General features: G+C 27.8%; 1 protein-coding gene across 8 annotated transcripts in view; it reads right to left on the reverse strand.

Moving 5' to 3' along the window:
• The window catches only part of LOC107442127 (neuron navigator 2), a 524,062-nt gene that overhangs the window by 349,924 nt on the left and 157,008 nt on the right, over positions 1 to 17,130 (reverse strand). For all 8 annotated transcript variants that reach the window (XM_071180175.1, XM_043039751.2, XM_043039753.2 and 5 more), the window contains 3 exons: positions 8,333 to 8,405; positions 4,115 to 4,307; positions 3,186 to 3,328 (listed from right to left, as the gene is read on the reverse strand). In XM_071180175.1, the coding sequence (XP_071036276.1) occupies positions 3,186 to 3,328; positions 4,115 to 4,307; positions 8,333 to 8,405 (409 nt within the window). The remainder of the gene's footprint in view (positions 1 to 3,185; positions 3,329 to 4,114; positions 4,308 to 8,332; positions 8,406 to 17,130) is intronic.

The raw sequence follows: 17,130 nt of genomic DNA on the forward strand, positions 1-17,130 counted from the left end.
AGAGTAGTTGCGCATAAAGTTTGGTAAAATGAAACCACATGAAATCGAGAGAGAGAGAGAGAGATCGACGCATTGTAATACTCATAAATAATAATAATAATAAATGATAATAACAATGATAATAATAACAATAATAATAAAGTAAACGTGTATTGTGGTTTGCAATAGGGTTCGGTCTAGTGATCAAGTTGACTTAAATATTTCTATTTTAACGTATTCAACCAAAACAGTGACATAATCATAAAGAAGATTATTTTCAAACTGTTAAGTGTAAGGAAAAACGTTAATTGATTGTTTTTTTTCTCAATACGGTTAAATAATCAGAATTCTATCCGAGCCAACTAAGCAGACCTTATAAAGCTATTTTGCTTTTGTTACGTACACACCACACTACAGTTTAGAGGACTTATCAGTTAATATCATGACCGTCGGAACAGGGGTTCGAATCCCAGAATTGACACTACAATTTCATTTCTTCTACATGAAGAGTTTCCAGTATTCTGCCCTCTTCAATCGATGATCCCGGACAATTCAAATACATAACTATCATTCAAGGAATGGCTCACACCCACAGAGCTCCAACGTTCGTTTAAGTTACACTTTTATGGTTTAGAAACTATTCTAGTTGTAAATGGTTACAAAACCGTATAGTTTTGTATTCACGCTTTTTTAAAGCAACGTCCGTTTAAGTTTCACTTTTATGGTTTAGAAACTATTCTAGTTGTAAATGGTTACAAAACCGTATAGTTTTGTATTTACGCTTTTAAAACCAACGTCCGTTTAAGTTTCACTTTTACGGTTTAGAAACTATTCTAGTTGTAAATGGTTACAAAACCGTATAGTTGTAAACAGACTCAAAACTGTAAAAATAAAAATAAATAAATAAAAGTAAAAATAAATGTTTCTAACTTAAACTTTATGGTTAATCGGATGGTCAGACTGTTTGCCGATTATTTTACCTTAATTTCAAAATGAAAATTCTGACCGTGTTGTTCACAAACAATTCCAAAACTGGAAACTTTTTTTAAATGAAGGTAAAAAGTAAAGACAAAATAGTAAAACCTCATGTTGTTATGTTATGTAAATTTTTCACCAACACGCTCTCGCTTTCGCAGACGATAATATTTTAAATTATAAATTTGAGAAATACAAAATAAATTTCGTTACGTTTCTATCGTTTCTCTGTCCTTTCTCGTGGTTCTTATTTTTCTAAATAGCTTCTCTATCTTCAATGCTATTTTATTCTAAATTTACCTTTTATGCAACTGTTCTTTTTTAACTATCTTCTTACGTTTCGTGTTTCAGGTAAAGTTTCAACACAATTCAGAGCTCTTTAATCTTAACTCATTTCAATAAAAAACTCATACTTGTTGTTATTTGGAAATATCATGACATTGCCATTGTAACCGTAATTGCGAAACTAGGCAGTTGTTTTGAATAATATTCTTGGGAACGCACTTTTGAGTCATACATTCTTATTCCGTTTCTGTAAACAACATCATCAATCCACAATGGTTCTCACGTGTTTTGAAAGGGGAAAATAATCATTTCGTAACAAAAAATTTATGGGAAATCTTCATCTCATATATAATATGTTAAGTTTTTGAAGTTCATCTATTCTGAACTGTTCTCTATAGATATCTAAAACTATTCATCCGAAAATTATAACATTTGAAACGTTGCTAATTAAGGGAATGAAGATACGTAATGTAAACAATTTACTGGAGATATTTAATATTAATAATAAGTAATGAGTAAAGATGATATTAATTAATTAAATGCCAATTTTTTTAATTGCAATAATTATCCAGTAAATGATTTTTTGTAGGTCAACAACAGGATAAGAATTTTTAACATTCTCCATCCGGATTCGTGATTGTAACGGTATAATTATATATTATTTGGAAAACATAATGGGTAATAAATGGATTGGATAAAAATTAATAACCGGAGCTCTAACAAAATATTTAGCAAACACTAAATAAAACACACTACTCAAAATAAAAAAAACTACTCTAAATCAAAAAACTACACTAAATAAACACTAAATAATAAAAACTAAATAAAAAAAACACTAAATAAATTAAAGTAAATACACTAAATACACTAAATAAAAAAAAGGTACATTAAATTAAAAAAAAGGAATCAAGTTTCGATTAACGGGATTAGTTTATTATTGTTGATCACTATCTTTACATAATTTGTTACGAATCCCTTATTTTTTTCAGCAATCTCATTAATGAACATATACAGAATGTCAAATATATAAACTCTTCATGCATTAAAGAAGCAGAATTCAGAAAGTTTTGTTTGGCGTACATTGAAAATAATTTTCCAGTTTAATTGCGTACAAATTTTAATGTTTTTGAGAACCAAATTTAAAATTAAGAAATTTAAAGAACCGGTACTTTCTGACTAAATCCACTTACTGTCAGATCGCTAAATAAATAACATGTTTTTCAAGTTTAAAAAAAAAAAAAAAAAAAAAAAAAAACGGAATTTATGAACGGATTTCTATTTTTTTTCATTAGATAATGACAAGAAAATTGCAGGAAAGCCCGTTGCTTGAAAGTTACCTCAACACAAGAATCTTTAAAATCATAATCTTTCTCTAAATCTTTAATAATGCAATTAATTATTTTTCGAATATTGAAAAAGTATTCATTTCATTCTTCCATTTTTCTCTGTATGAAATTTAAAATGTTTGAGAAGCTTTTAAATCTCTTTTTTTCCATAATCACAATCGTTTATTTATCTTTTATTTTTTAACCTTGAAATGAATAACCTTNTATTTCATACGCATTTAAAATTATGCATTAATTTGATTTCAATTAGTTTATTTTTGTTAAAGAATATTTTTAAACAGAAAATAATCCATCTTTTTATTCAGTTATAGAGATAGTTGTCCTGAAACTCATTATTTTAACTTAGCAGTTTATTTACTTGTTGAAGTTTTCATTTTAAAATTTTGATCAATGCTGCCATCTCTTGTAATTATTCCGCAACAGAATTTTCAAAAACTAAAAAGTTTCCACTCTCTAAATATTAATCGTTTAGATAAATGAAGTAAAATATAACTCTAATGAAACAAATTCTATTTTATATAATTTTTTTTTAAGCCAAAAACAATTTGTATTTACTACTCTAAATATTAAAAGCTGTAAAATTAATTTTAAATTACCTACCTTGTTGAATGATAGATGGCGCCATGACTTTATTCTTCTTTGATGCGGACGGATTGGATGAGGATGAATTAGTGCTCGCAACATCTTTATTACTAGGACATGGAATTCCACGACCACTAGACGGACGAAAAGGCGATGGAAGTCTATAAAGATACTCGAACAATTATTTATGGTGCATAATTATACAAAAATTTTATATTGTATCAATGTATGGACAAAAACAAATTATTGCCAAAAAAATTAAATTTTTAGTTTTCGGTCTTTTATTCATTTTCAATGCTCATCAAAAAAATTTAAAAAATGATACATTGAACAAAAAGAATTTTCCATATTTATAAATTAAAAAATATTAAAATCAATATTTTATTGAATTTAACTAAGTTAAAATAAAATAAAATGCGGAACTTGTCCTTTTTATGTTATTGGAATTTTAATTTTTATATTATTATTTTTCATATTATTCTGTATTCCTATTTAGTTTTAACATTATTCCCTAGTTCATATGTTATTATTTTAATTCCTTCTTTTAGGTAAGATCTGGGATTCACTGATTATGAGGTTTTTTTATTTCTTTAATTAAAAATTGTCATGATGTGAAACAATATGACGTTGAACTGATTAGAAAAATAAAAATTATGATCATGATGAGATAATGTGCTTAGAGAATAGTGTGATAGTGTTCAGAAAAAAGCGTAATAGTGTTCAGAAAATCTTTTACTGAAATTAATATTTTTAGATATAATCGTTTTTCTTTCGCATAATTGGATATGATGTTCAAAATATACAAACGTAAAATTAGTTTTTCTTCCAAACTTTTGCCCATTTATAGAAAATGTCTCTTTAGTTTAACATTTTATTGGTAGATACATCTGTTTTAGAATAAATAATGAAGCCTTAAAATGCATTTAATTATTTTTGCAATGACTTACTTGGAGAGCATTTCACTTCCTAAAGATGGCGCCACCATACTTGATTTTACTACAGCATTTGTGTTGCTTACTGTCACAGGGGCATTGGTTGAATTTTTTGAAGCGACATTAGAGGAATTTTTTTGAGCTTGTTTAAATCTTGATAAATTGAAAAATAAGCTCAAAATTACTTTGAGATTCCCCTCTCTGACATCTGAAAGCATAAAATTTTAATTAGTTGTCTTTTTGGAAAAATGTAAATTTAATCAAAACACATTCAAAGAATTATTTTATAATATTCTTTTAAGTAGCTCAAAGAATACATTAAAGTGCTATAAACTAATACTAGCTAATTAGGCAATATGTCTATAATTCCTATGGATTCTATATAATACCAATAAAAATAAATCAGACAAGTATAAACTGAGATAACTAAAATGCATTACACACACGCACACAAGACAAATTAATAAATAAATATGTAGATAAAAAAGAGCGTTTGGAAGAGTGAAACATTCTAATTCGACCTGCTAGAGCAAGATAACTTGGGTGGTAAATGTGCTTCCAGCTGTGTAAAAAATGCAGGACGGAATCTACAAATCACCGAATTTGTGTTTAGAATGCTTAGAATTTATATCTAATCATGTATTTTTTTTTCTTTCTAATGATTAGGTAAAATGTGAAACTTTAGTCATGCCTTCCTTTTTTTCGCGAAATTTTGAAATTTCGTATTGATTAGGCGCTCTAGGATGCTTCGATTTCAATTATGAACTTAGCATGCAACACACATATACATCAGAATGCTATATTTTTCATTTTTAATATGTTCTTCATAATTATTCTTATATCATCTTAACTACTCTTACAACGTATTTTCGTAATTATTTAAGAAAAATTATTTTACCGTAATTAGAAAACAATTAATATTTGGAATAAAAATTAATTAACTGTTCTCTTTTCTCCCTCCCCAAACAATATATTAGAAAATTAAAATGTTATAATTTTCTGAATATCATCTTGCTCTGTAACATTAAATATCGTGAAATCATAAATGAAGTGACGGATTACAAAATATCTTCGCATAAAAATCTTTGTTACAATTAAAATAAGTTATAACACAGCGTGAAATGAAAAATAAATTACAGACTTTTCAGACTCATTGGACTTTTGTTAATTTTGTATTCGTTTAATTATTGTTTAGAGCATGGCACGAAAACCATACTCTATTTATTCTATTAAATTTATTATTCAGTTATGTATTTTTCACAAAATGTGTAGTAATGAGAATAATAAAACAAAGATTTTCAGTAGAACGTTAAAATATGAACCGAAAAATTACCAATGAATGGTTTAAATACCGTAGATTTCGGTTTTTATTACCAAGATTTCTTTCATTACTAATTATTACCAAAAAAGTCACTACCATACTGCATGGTAATATTCAAGCGGAGTTTTTCGCTCCGCTTATATGTTGCTGAATAAACGTAGATAAAACTTAGTCTAAACAGTTTTAAATAACCGTTAGAAACTTATAGCACTTACGGAAAAGCCTATTATTCGATAACGCTAAAAAGCGTTATTCAATAACCTGGTTGGTAGGGCGTTGAACCCATGTCAAAATGGTAGTTCGGTTCCCGCTGACCGAAAACTAGTGCAGTAAATAGTAACTGGTGTACGTTCAATCTGTCGGGTCACAAAGTCCTCCATGTTCCTATAACAAATCATACCTCNAGTACCCAAATTCAACCAAAAATGCAAAAAAACTATTGTTACCGTTTCCATCTTCATATTTAACTGAATGTGGATTTAGTGCTGTAAATGATTTACTGGTTTAAAAAAAAAAGGAAATCGCCTGGATATAACACAGTGGGGAGACTTGAGGCTGAAGCTAACCAAATTGGAAACTAACATAAAATCTCTGTGCAGCAAGCGCAAGGATCTCTCTAGATTAAAATATTAAATTATTATAGAAAAATCTTTATGAAAATTATTTCGAATTTGAATTTTAGTTTTTCATTATAAGTCGAAATTTTACTTACTGTGTTTCGTCAACAATTTTCAAGAGATTTCTCACTGAAACCTATCATTTAAGTTTCTTATGTGAACAATTCAATTTTTTAATATTAAAAATTATATGCATGTCACATAGGGGGGCATAAGAATTTTAGAAAGGCTTAAGTAGGGCACGGCACAAAAAAGGTTGGGAAACACTGGTTTAATTATTGTTAAGAGCATGGCATGAAAACCATGCTCTGTTTATTCTATTAAATTTACTATTCAGTTATGTATTTTTCACAAAATGTGCAGTAATGAGAATAATAATTTTGAAAACAAAGATTTTCGGTAGAACGTTAAAATATGAACCGAAAAATTACCAAATGAATGGTTTAAATACCGTATATTTCGGTTTCTATTACCAAGATTTCTTTCATTGCCAATTATTGCCAAAAAAGTCATTACCATACTGCATGGTAATATTTTAACGGCGTTCATCTCTCCGCTTAGATGTTACTGACTAAAAGCAGATAAAACTTAATCTAAATAGTTCTAAAATACCATTAGACACTTATAGCACTTAAGGAAAAGCCTATTATTCGATAACGCTAAAAAGCGTTATTCAATAACCTGGTTGGTAGGGTGTTGAACCCATGTCAAAATGGTAGTTCGATTCCCGCCGACCGAAGACTCCCTGTGTAGTAAATAGTAACTGGTGTACGTTAAATCTGTTGGGTCACAAAGTCCTCCATGTTCCTATAACAAATCATACCTCTGGGGATACTGAGTTAAAGATTAATCGTTCTCTGTTTCATATAAAATTTCTGTAATTTTTTAAGTCAAAATTACAGTCTGTGGATGAATGAATGGATGTATTATTGTGTTGACTCTATAGATTGGATGTGACGTATGCGTTTTACAGAAGTTAAATTCTTCTCCATAGATGGCGCCACTGGAAACAAGAAGAGACGCATCTCCTTTGCCTTAAAGGCATACGACAACAACAACAACAACAACTAAGTATCAACTGATATTATTTAGTAAATTTCATTTGCCAATATAATCAAAATGTGATGCATGTGTTATATGTTTCATGCCATATCAGATAAATATAACTACGTAAATAATCAAGAAACTTGTTTCCCCCCAAAAAAGAAAGTTATTAGAAAATTCAAAACATTGTTCGAAAAATTTTGGACAATTTGCTAGTCTTTTAACTTATTCAGCAAACGAAGAAAGAAAAAAAAAAGAAATTAACTGAATTGCCGGATAATTTTTATTTCCTAAATATGTAAAGAATGAAGATAAACACCAAAACTCAATTAATTTAACACTTTTAAAAAAGTGTTTGTCAAAGTTTATGACATAACTCTAATCAAGACATTTTTATTCCTAAGGAAATAATTATGTAATAACAAGAAAAACAGTAGCAGTTCTAATAAAATCTCGGTTGCGTTGAAATAATTACATCAAATATTATGGCAACCTAACAGTCATTTTCCTTTAAGAACTAAATAAAATTAAACAAAATGGGACAAAAATGCTCTCCGAATTTTTAGCTTTTTACCGAAAACTCTATTCATTAGTGAATAAATCTTCAACCGAAAATCGATTTAGCAAAAAGTACTTTCGTTTAAAAAGTTTATGAAATCATTAAACTTTTTTTCATGAATCCAATATGTAATTATGATGAATTAAAGCGATATTCCATTTTAGAAATACCGGAAACCCTTTTCAGAAAAGTGTATTTTTTTAAAAATTTTAATTCAAATGAAATGACGAATCTTACGTATTAAATTGAATAAATAAATTATGTTAGTTTTAGAAGATTAAACAAAGAAAGATTGAGGACTTTTAGATTTAAAAACGATTTGAGTAAGAATATTGATGGGCAATAAAAGTTAAACGTTAAGGATTTCTTGAAATAATTTTTAGAATAATTATACAGATGACGAAACAACAAGATTCTGTGACAAAAAATAAGCTTAAAAGAGGATAAATAAATAAATCAAAATGAATAAATACTGAAGCTTAAAGAAATAAAGCATGACATTTATAAATTTTAAAATGATTTTTATAAACATTAATTATACAAATGACTGCGAAAGAAATAAAGATAAAAACAAGCGAAAATGAACAAATGTAGTTAATTTCGTTTAAATAACGTTAGCAATAATAAGATATATAATTAGTTTAATAAAACCCCACCCAAAATAATTCAGTTTTAAATAATTTATTTTTTACCTTTTGAGGTGACACCATCAAGTTGCACACCCAATTCTCCGATGTAACCAAGACAAGAGGTGATGTTATCAACCTAAAGAAGAAAGAAAAATTCTACGTCATTACATAAAAAATCTATCTAAAAAAGAATTAAAAATGATAACTATACATATTCAAACAGGAGTTACGAAGCAAAAAATATGACACTCTGCCTTAAATTTTTTAATAGTTTTCAGAAAGAAATACACTGATTTAAGACATAAATGACACACTGCAATGTTTTGGAATTCTTAAATATATTCTAACTATCTTTCTATCTTTCAAGAATGATTTAAAAATTGTTTTTAAATCATTCTTCATGGATTCCGGTACGTGCAAGTTCGTTTTAATTCGCTACTCGCTTTATAGATTTCGTTTTTTGTTTTGTTTTGTTTTTTCTTTACATTTTATTTTCTGTTTCCTGCGTTAGATATTTTTTAATTAATGCGTTCTATTTTGTTTCGATTTTATTTAGTGCTCCTCCCACTATTGTATTGATTTATTTTGCTTTGGCTACAATATTAGAAAGCACTTCTTTTTGTGGATATAATAGTGTGAGTTGAGGAAGAGATTATATTTTTTCATTTTTTTTTGTTTTTGTTTTCCGGCTTTTTAATACATATAAATTTTCAATTTTTGTTTCGAAATATTTTTTAAAAACTATTGTATTTTAATAATTTTTCTTCTTTACTTTTCATTAATCTTTATTATTTTCCATGTTTTCTCTATATTTTTATTTTGTTTTTTTAGTTCTATACCTTCTTCCTTAACATTGTTTAACATTGATTAGAAATGGTACAAAATTAAATTAATAACTATAAAAATATTTACTAATACACCTTAAATTTATTAAAAATGTTAATTTTGACATAAAAATATTCGTCCATAAAGTTGAAGGTTGAAAAAAAAAATTGAAAATATGGTAACGATGTTTTTGTTCAGCACGTTGAAGTGTTATGCAGCGTGATTTACAATACATCATTAAAGGTAAGAAATTATCAATATTTACAACGGCGTCGCAGAAACGTCGTAACATTTGTTTTTCATGAAATATATATTGTTCGCCGTTAAAATATGATTCACGCTAAGGTGTTGGGTTGAAACAATAAAGCGTGCCTGTAAAAGTTAGAAGAAAGTGTGGCATTGATCGCATGCTCCGTTTATTTATTTCCGTTTTATGGTTAGATCTAGCAAATACGTGCTCTTAGATTCTAAAAAGTTCTCAGAATCCTGTCATACATAATTTGAAAAACATCTACACAATTTTGTATAAGAAATCAGTTTGAAAAAGATAAAACAAGATAGATGATATTTGGTTCTGCTGTATATATCCTGATATCTAAATTTTTTTCATTACAAAAAGTTAAAAATTCTTAAAATTTCGAACTGAGGCCTGTCACAAAGCTTTCGATCTCTAAAGAGTATTATCTTGCCATTATGTTCAGCTTATTGTTAAATACAGATGAATTACTAAGCTTTCACTTTTTTTTTTAATCAACTATCATTGTTTAAGATTTAAAATTAAAAAAAAAAACTTAGTCATTACCGAACAAATCATTGATGACATTTAAAAGAAATGAATGCTGCTAAATTATTTCTATTGCCCATGCTAAAAATATTTTTCGTTTCATCTTATTTATGATAGGCATTTAAATATTCAGTGAATAGTCGGAAAAGGATCAATTCAAATCAAATGTGATTTAAATGACATTCAAGTAAGGAGTATAAATAATGATAGTATGATTAAAATATATTCACTTAAATGATGCTAATTATGAATGAAAAATGATTGGATTTCACGCAAATTCAAGTGAAAACCCTCCACTCAAGTAATACTGAAAATCACTCAAACACGATTGAAAATCCCTCAAGTTTGAGTGAAATTTTTTCACTCGAACTTGAGTGATTTCAATATCACTCTTTCACTTGAGTGNTTTGAGTGAAAACGATCCACTCAAGTAATACTGAAAATCACTCAAACACGATTGAAAATCCCTCAAGTTTGAGTGAAATTTTTTCACTCGAACTTGAGTGATTTCAATATCACTCTTTCACTTGAGTGATTTTCACTCAAGATGAGAAGGCTCCTTTTTTCTAGATGAAAGAGTGAAATAGCACTTAAGTTGAGTGATTTTCACTCGTTCATTTTAAGTGAGTACGAAATTACAAACAGTTAAATAAAGCCAAATCACAAAAAATTTAAAATTTTTTTAAAATTAATATTTAAAGTTGTTTTTAATGATTGAAAAAAATAATGTTACAAATTATCTTTTAAATGATGAAAAATAATGGTGCTTTTGTCTCAATTATTAAGCGAGGTGCATACGACGTAGTGAATCGGTAAATCCTTGAATCAGTTTATGAACCTGTAATTTCTGATACTGCAGTCAATAAGCACAACTTTGTTTTGTAATTTATACATACTATGACAAAATTGAAAATACTATGATAAATACTGCGTTCTATTGCTAAAATTAGTATAAGTAGCACATTAGTGATTAGCCTGGTCTACCTTGCAATTATGTCGTTGTTCTTTGCTGCCTGGCATGTGATTTTTGTGAAATGACATGTAAATAACTAATAAGAAAAACTTCATGTGTGGTAATACTGAATTTTTAACTGTAAATCATAATATTGAGTGAGCCTCCAATTATAGAATTGTAAGAGATAAACAGGAAAATAAGATCATTTTAAATTTTAGCACCCTTAATAAGAGCAAAAGTTAAAAACAATTTTTTAGGAAAGTTCCAAAATCAGATTTAAATCAATAAAAATATGTATCTAATTGATTCCGTAAAAATCTCGACCATAAAGTATAGATTTTACAAGATCCTTTAAGTAAGGGAAAAATCAAATTGCAGAGAAAAGGTACATTGTTTTATAGTTTAAAATCATAATAGATCACAAAATATCTATGAAGTCTGTTTACCCATGACTGAAATCCATTTTTCATTAATTCACTAATCTATTTAAATCTATAGTCGCAAATTAAAAAGTATTTTGGCGTTCATAACGTTTACACAGCGTTACCACCGCATTTTTACCCTATTAACTTGACTGCAAAAATAAATGCCCTATGACAAAAAAAAAAAAAAAAAAAGGATAACAATTGAGGTTAAATAAATAATCCAAAAAAAATTGAAGAGGTAAGATTTTGATTTAAAACATTGACCGTTTCAAAAATATACAAATTGGAAAAAACGCTCAATATGTTTTAAGCGCTCAAAAACAGACGCCCATTTTCACGACTTATCAGATGTGAATGAGAAGATTAAAAAGTGAATAAAGAGGCTCTACGCACTATGGAGAGGTAGCTCCTCCCCAACTGCCCATACACCCTGATTTGCCCCTCTCGGACACTGGGGGTTTTCTTGTTCTGTTTTTCATCTTTTTTCTTTCTCGGTCTCTGTGTTTCTTTTTTTAGTCTCGTTTCTTACCATTATTTATCCATTTTTCATTGGCAACATCCTGTTTTTTTTTTTTTAAATTTCAAATCGCTTTTGTTTCTTCTCATTCCCATATGGCAAGGCTCGAAAACGGCCTTCTGTTTTCGAGCGCTTGAAACATGGCGGCTGGCATTTCCAATTCGTGCATTTTTGAAGTGTGCTAAGTTTAAAATCCATTACTAATAGAACATGTTGAGAGTAAAAACTGATTTTGTAAGAAAAAATGCATTCCAAATTACAATCGATTTTTTCAATTAATTTATCGGATTTTTTTTATATTCGATTGTTTCTACTTATTTTTTTTAAAAAAAGCAATCATGAACCCACCATATTTACAAATGATTCAATTTATGTCAACTTTGATTGAGAAATATCTGTGATTTTGCTATCACGTAAGACAAATATATGCATTTCTTATTTTTCATACAAAATGGCGGTAAACATTTAAAGTTAAATCAAACTTTGAAGAAAAAGTCATGATTTCTTTGGAAAAAAAAGGAGGGTTAATGACTTTTTCTTTTGTTCCTATCGTTTGTATCACTAATATATACAAAGTTTCTGTGACCTGCAGTTCAAGCCCTCTATTGCCATCAACCAAATAATATTTACTCAAGACTAACACCAAAGTTAAACGATCTGAGAGTCAGTCGATACTTCATTTACTACCTTATTTGCTTCAAACACACCTTTGTATGCAAATTCAACAATTTTAACAAAAGAGACGAGAGTGATTGAAACGGAATGCATAGCTAAAATAGAAGTAATATTGGTTTTTCACAAACGCGCACATTTACCGCCAAAAAGAAGAAGAATTCAGTACCCCAAAATAAGAAATCATCTCGATATGTAAACATTCCTAGTCGAAATATTGGCTGCACTAAATTTTTCCCGTACTTCTGAAAATCGGAAGAATTTCATACTTTGGGAAAATATTATTCTTTTTCATAGTTGGCGAATAGAAATGGCACACACTAGTAAAATGGATAAAATATTTGGTAGTTTTTTTTTCCTCACAAAGGAAGATGGTAAAAGGAATGGAATACCGAGGCGGGAGAAGATCTTCGATGCAGTTGGAGAGATCGCCAATCATATTTTTTAAAGCTGCCAAATTTGTTCCGATTTCCTGCAAATTGTATTTTTACTCTCTTAGTTTCTATTTTGTTTATTTCAAAACGAACTGCTGGAAATGCCACATATTTCATGTTATTCTGTGGGAGTTTTTGAATTATTAAATATATTTTCCTGCGCATTTTTTTAAAATCTTATTTATTCAACTAGATTTCTGAAAAAAGTGCTATGGTATTAGCTCGAGTTTTTCTCTGAAAATGTGTCTTTATTGATTAGATTGTTGTTTTAATAAAAATAAATGTGAAAATCGGGTAAAACTAAAAATTATGACGTAAATACCAAATAAATAATGTCACGGTAATAAACTTTTGAACTTGGTATTTTATATTTAAGTTTCTGCTGAAATTTAATGGTACTGTATAAAACTTAAAAAATTATAAAGGCTTCTTTTATTACTCATAAATTTCGTATTTTATTACTCATAAATTTTGTATTGCTCATAAATTTCGTATGAAACTTAAAATATTATAATTTTTATAAACTTAAAATATGAAATTATTTTGAAATATACAATATTATAATTTTTCATCATGATTGTTTGTAAACATTGTATTAAACTTAAAATATTATAGATCTTATTTTAGATATGACTTCTCTTAAATATTGTGTGAAACTTAAATTATTATAAATGTTTTTTTTTAATTATGACTGCTCTTAAACAGTGTAAGAAACTTTAAATATTGTAAATGTTTTTTTTCTTTATGACTACTTGTAAACACTGTATGGAGCTTAAGATATTATAATTTTTTTTATTACGACTGCTCGTAAATACTGTATGAAACTTAAGATATTATGAATATTTTTCAGATATGACTGCTCTTAAATATTGTATTAAACTTAAAATATTATAAATGTTTTTTTATTACTGTATTAAACTTAAAATACTGTCAATGTTTTTTTTATTATGACTGCTCATAAATGCTAATACTTTCTTCAAAAGTATTTATAAATAAAGATTCGGATAGATATTTGAAAATAAATATTTGTTTATTTTGATTTAATTTTGTTTCAAAATTTATATACAATAGTGAACCATCTGCACAAAAATCCATTATGTTTTCAAAGTAAATTTTACTCTTATTTATAACGGGTAATAACAAAAATTTTTAAAAAAAAATTATTATATTCAAACTATGTAATTAAAAAATAGTATTATGTTAATACATCAGCATTACTTAATTTACTATTCATTGATACCATGGTAGTTTTTTTAATAACGCCTGGAACAAATTACACAACGATATTTTAAAATTAATTTCACTTATTTACTTTTATTTATATGAAGAGAGGAGTGTAATGATTGTACGAATATATTTGGTATCATTATTGCCAGCGAAAATGAATTTATTAAATATTTATTGCTTCTTAAGTCAAAAATAAGTAAAGAATAATCGGTTAAAAATAAAATAATTTTGGAACTTCAAAAGTTTTAGAAAAGATAAAATTAAAAAGACAAATATTGCAAAATATATACTATAAAATTATTCAAATATATTTAAAAAAAAGTCTAAACAATAATGAATTCAAATAAATTCGTTATCTGATATCGGCCATTTGAATAAATAACTTGGCACATTTTATTAAGTCAGTCTTTTTTTGCAAAGACTTTAAAAACCAATTGTTTTTATAAGGTTGCCATAGGTGCTATAAATTTATTATAGGGAAATTAAAAGTTAGAATTTGGAATGAATTGTAGGGTTTCAAAAGTAACTTTATCCTCCTAAACTCTGAATAGAGGGCATCATTTGAAAAGGTAAATCTATAATATACTCGAAGAACGGGGTTTTGCCCATACTGATTATGCTTAGTGTTTAAGGAAAAGTAAGCAAGTAAATCATCGTTTTTAAGTTGTTAAATTTGGGTTTAAAACTGAAAAAAAAAACGCAGTTTTGTTATTCCCGTTTGCTTAAACACGCTTTTCTGGTTGCGTCCATTTTCAGAAACACAGATTTCGAGCTGCGTCCATTTTCGTAAACACATATTTTGAGCTATGTTCATTTTCATAAACACGCATTTCAAACTGTGTCCAGATTTAAAATTCGACGAAATATTGTACTCGCCGGTGAGACGTGATTTTTTTTTTGTAATTAAATGCTTTTCAATTTTTTTTAAAAATATTTCATAACCGAACTTAATGGAATATTGTATGACAGGCTAATTAGTAAGTAGTGAAAAATATATGAAAACTTTATCGAGATTCTAAGCCCACACTGTTAAAAATTTCTCGGAAAAAAATTTTTAAATATCAACTTATTTCATTTTTACTTTAACATATTCAAACAAAATAGCCAAATAACCATAAATAAGCAGGTAATCAAACTGTTAACTGAGAGAAAAATCATTCATTAATTGATTTCGCCTAATACTGTTGAATAACCAGAATTTCATCTCACCAACTAAGCACACCTAATGAAGCCACTAAGTTCCCTGAAACTGCGTGCATATTACGGCATGAGTACTAATCTGTCAGTTTCATGATCGACAGAACAGAGAGTTTAAGTTTCAGCGTTGACACTAAAATGTTTTTTCCATTCCCTTCAACACAAGAAGAGTTTCCAGTGTCCTGCGCTCCCCAATTTGTGTCCTGCACTCTTCAATGTCCATTACCTAACAAAAAGCCTAGCTCCTGTGTGTAGCTAAATTTTTTTCATGGTTTTGAAACAATGCAGGTTGTAAATGGTTGGAAAAGCTGCATATTTTGTATTCATGGTCTTAAAACCATAATAATTTTAAACGGTTTCAAAACCGTAAAGGTTAAAAATGTATTTTTCCTGTAAATCTTACAGTTAATCGGATGGACAGACAGTGGCCGACTATTTTACCCTAATTTTAGAATGAAAATTTTAACATTGCACCCGTTTCCGAATACTTTTTTCTTCTACAAGGAATTTCAGCTTTACAAGTTGTATTAATTTGGTAAATATAGTCACTTCTTAATTAATCATTTTTTGCTTTATGTTATTACTTTTTACATTAAACCAGATCAGAAATTTATATAAGTTTTATTAAAAAGCTGCTCCATTTGTGTGTCTGTAAAAATCAATTCCCTTAACGTAGCTTAGTAGAATGCCGTTAAAAATTTGTGAAGAATTTTAATATTTGAGCATTAAATATCCTCAAGAAATATATATTTTTATATATTTTGATCTGTTATATGAATACCATTTATTAGCCTTAAACTAAAAAAAAAATACACACACGCAAAATAATGTTATGCGCAAAGTAAGTTCGTAATTAAGAAAAATCTTTGCAAATTCAGAAAACTTCCACGCTTTCTAAAGCCTTTATTTACTATTCGAAAAATCTAAAAAAAGACTTTTAATCTCATTCGAATAAAAGAGTCGCTAGAAATAAAGAAGTTTTGACAGGTGTAGAACCAGATAAACGAGCTTTTAATAAAACAGGAAATAATAAAAGAATTATTCAAATCTTTACTCACAAAACATCAGAAAATAATCCTCTTTCTATGATCTCTATTTTCACTCCAAATCATTGCACGAAAACACCTTTAATTAGAATTCTCTTTCAACACAAGACACACCGCTATTTACGATTAATTGAAATTTTCTCTCTTCAGTATTTTTGCAAGCGCTCCTTATTCCTAGTGATTTTAATTAAATCGTCTTATAATTATTCCTGAATACCGGACTTATTAATTATGCGTTCCTTTATCTCTATTCAGTTATGTACTCCTCCGCGTCTAATGCTTTTATTAATTATACTATCGATCAGTTGAAGATTCTATACAGTTAAGTTCTCGTTAAGCTAGTTTAACAACAGCTCTTAAAGATTTATTTTCGAAGAATTTTTTTTTTTTGTAATGTTTTTCGTAAGAAATAAATTTTCTTTCTTTGTAAGTCGTAAAACAAAAAAAGTTACCTGATCATTAAGGGATAGTTTTTTTTTGTTTAATGAGATAATGGCGTTGTTTTTTTGTGTTAGATGATTGTGGTTACTTTGTTGAAACTTGCATTTAATGATTGTGTTAGCGATTAGGGCCTATCAAAAAGCCATTTATTTTTGGATTATAAAGTAATTTATTTTCGGATTAAGTGTTATTTATAGAAAACTATTTTTTAGGACATGCGTCATTTGGAAGTGGGTAAAAAAAAAAGGAAATTTCACTTAATTTGGCCGCAGCTTTCGGTTAAAAATGATTAATGAAATAAATTAAATCGATATTTTCGATTAATAACCGTTGACAGC

Source organism: Parasteatoda tepidariorum, chromosome 4, assembly GCF_043381705.1.
Source record: "Parasteatoda tepidariorum isolate YZ-2023 chromosome 4, CAS_Ptep_4.0, whole genome shotgun sequence".
In the NCBI taxonomy this organism is placed as follows: Eukaryota; Metazoa; Arthropoda; class Arachnida; order Araneae; family Theridiidae; genus Parasteatoda; species Parasteatoda tepidariorum.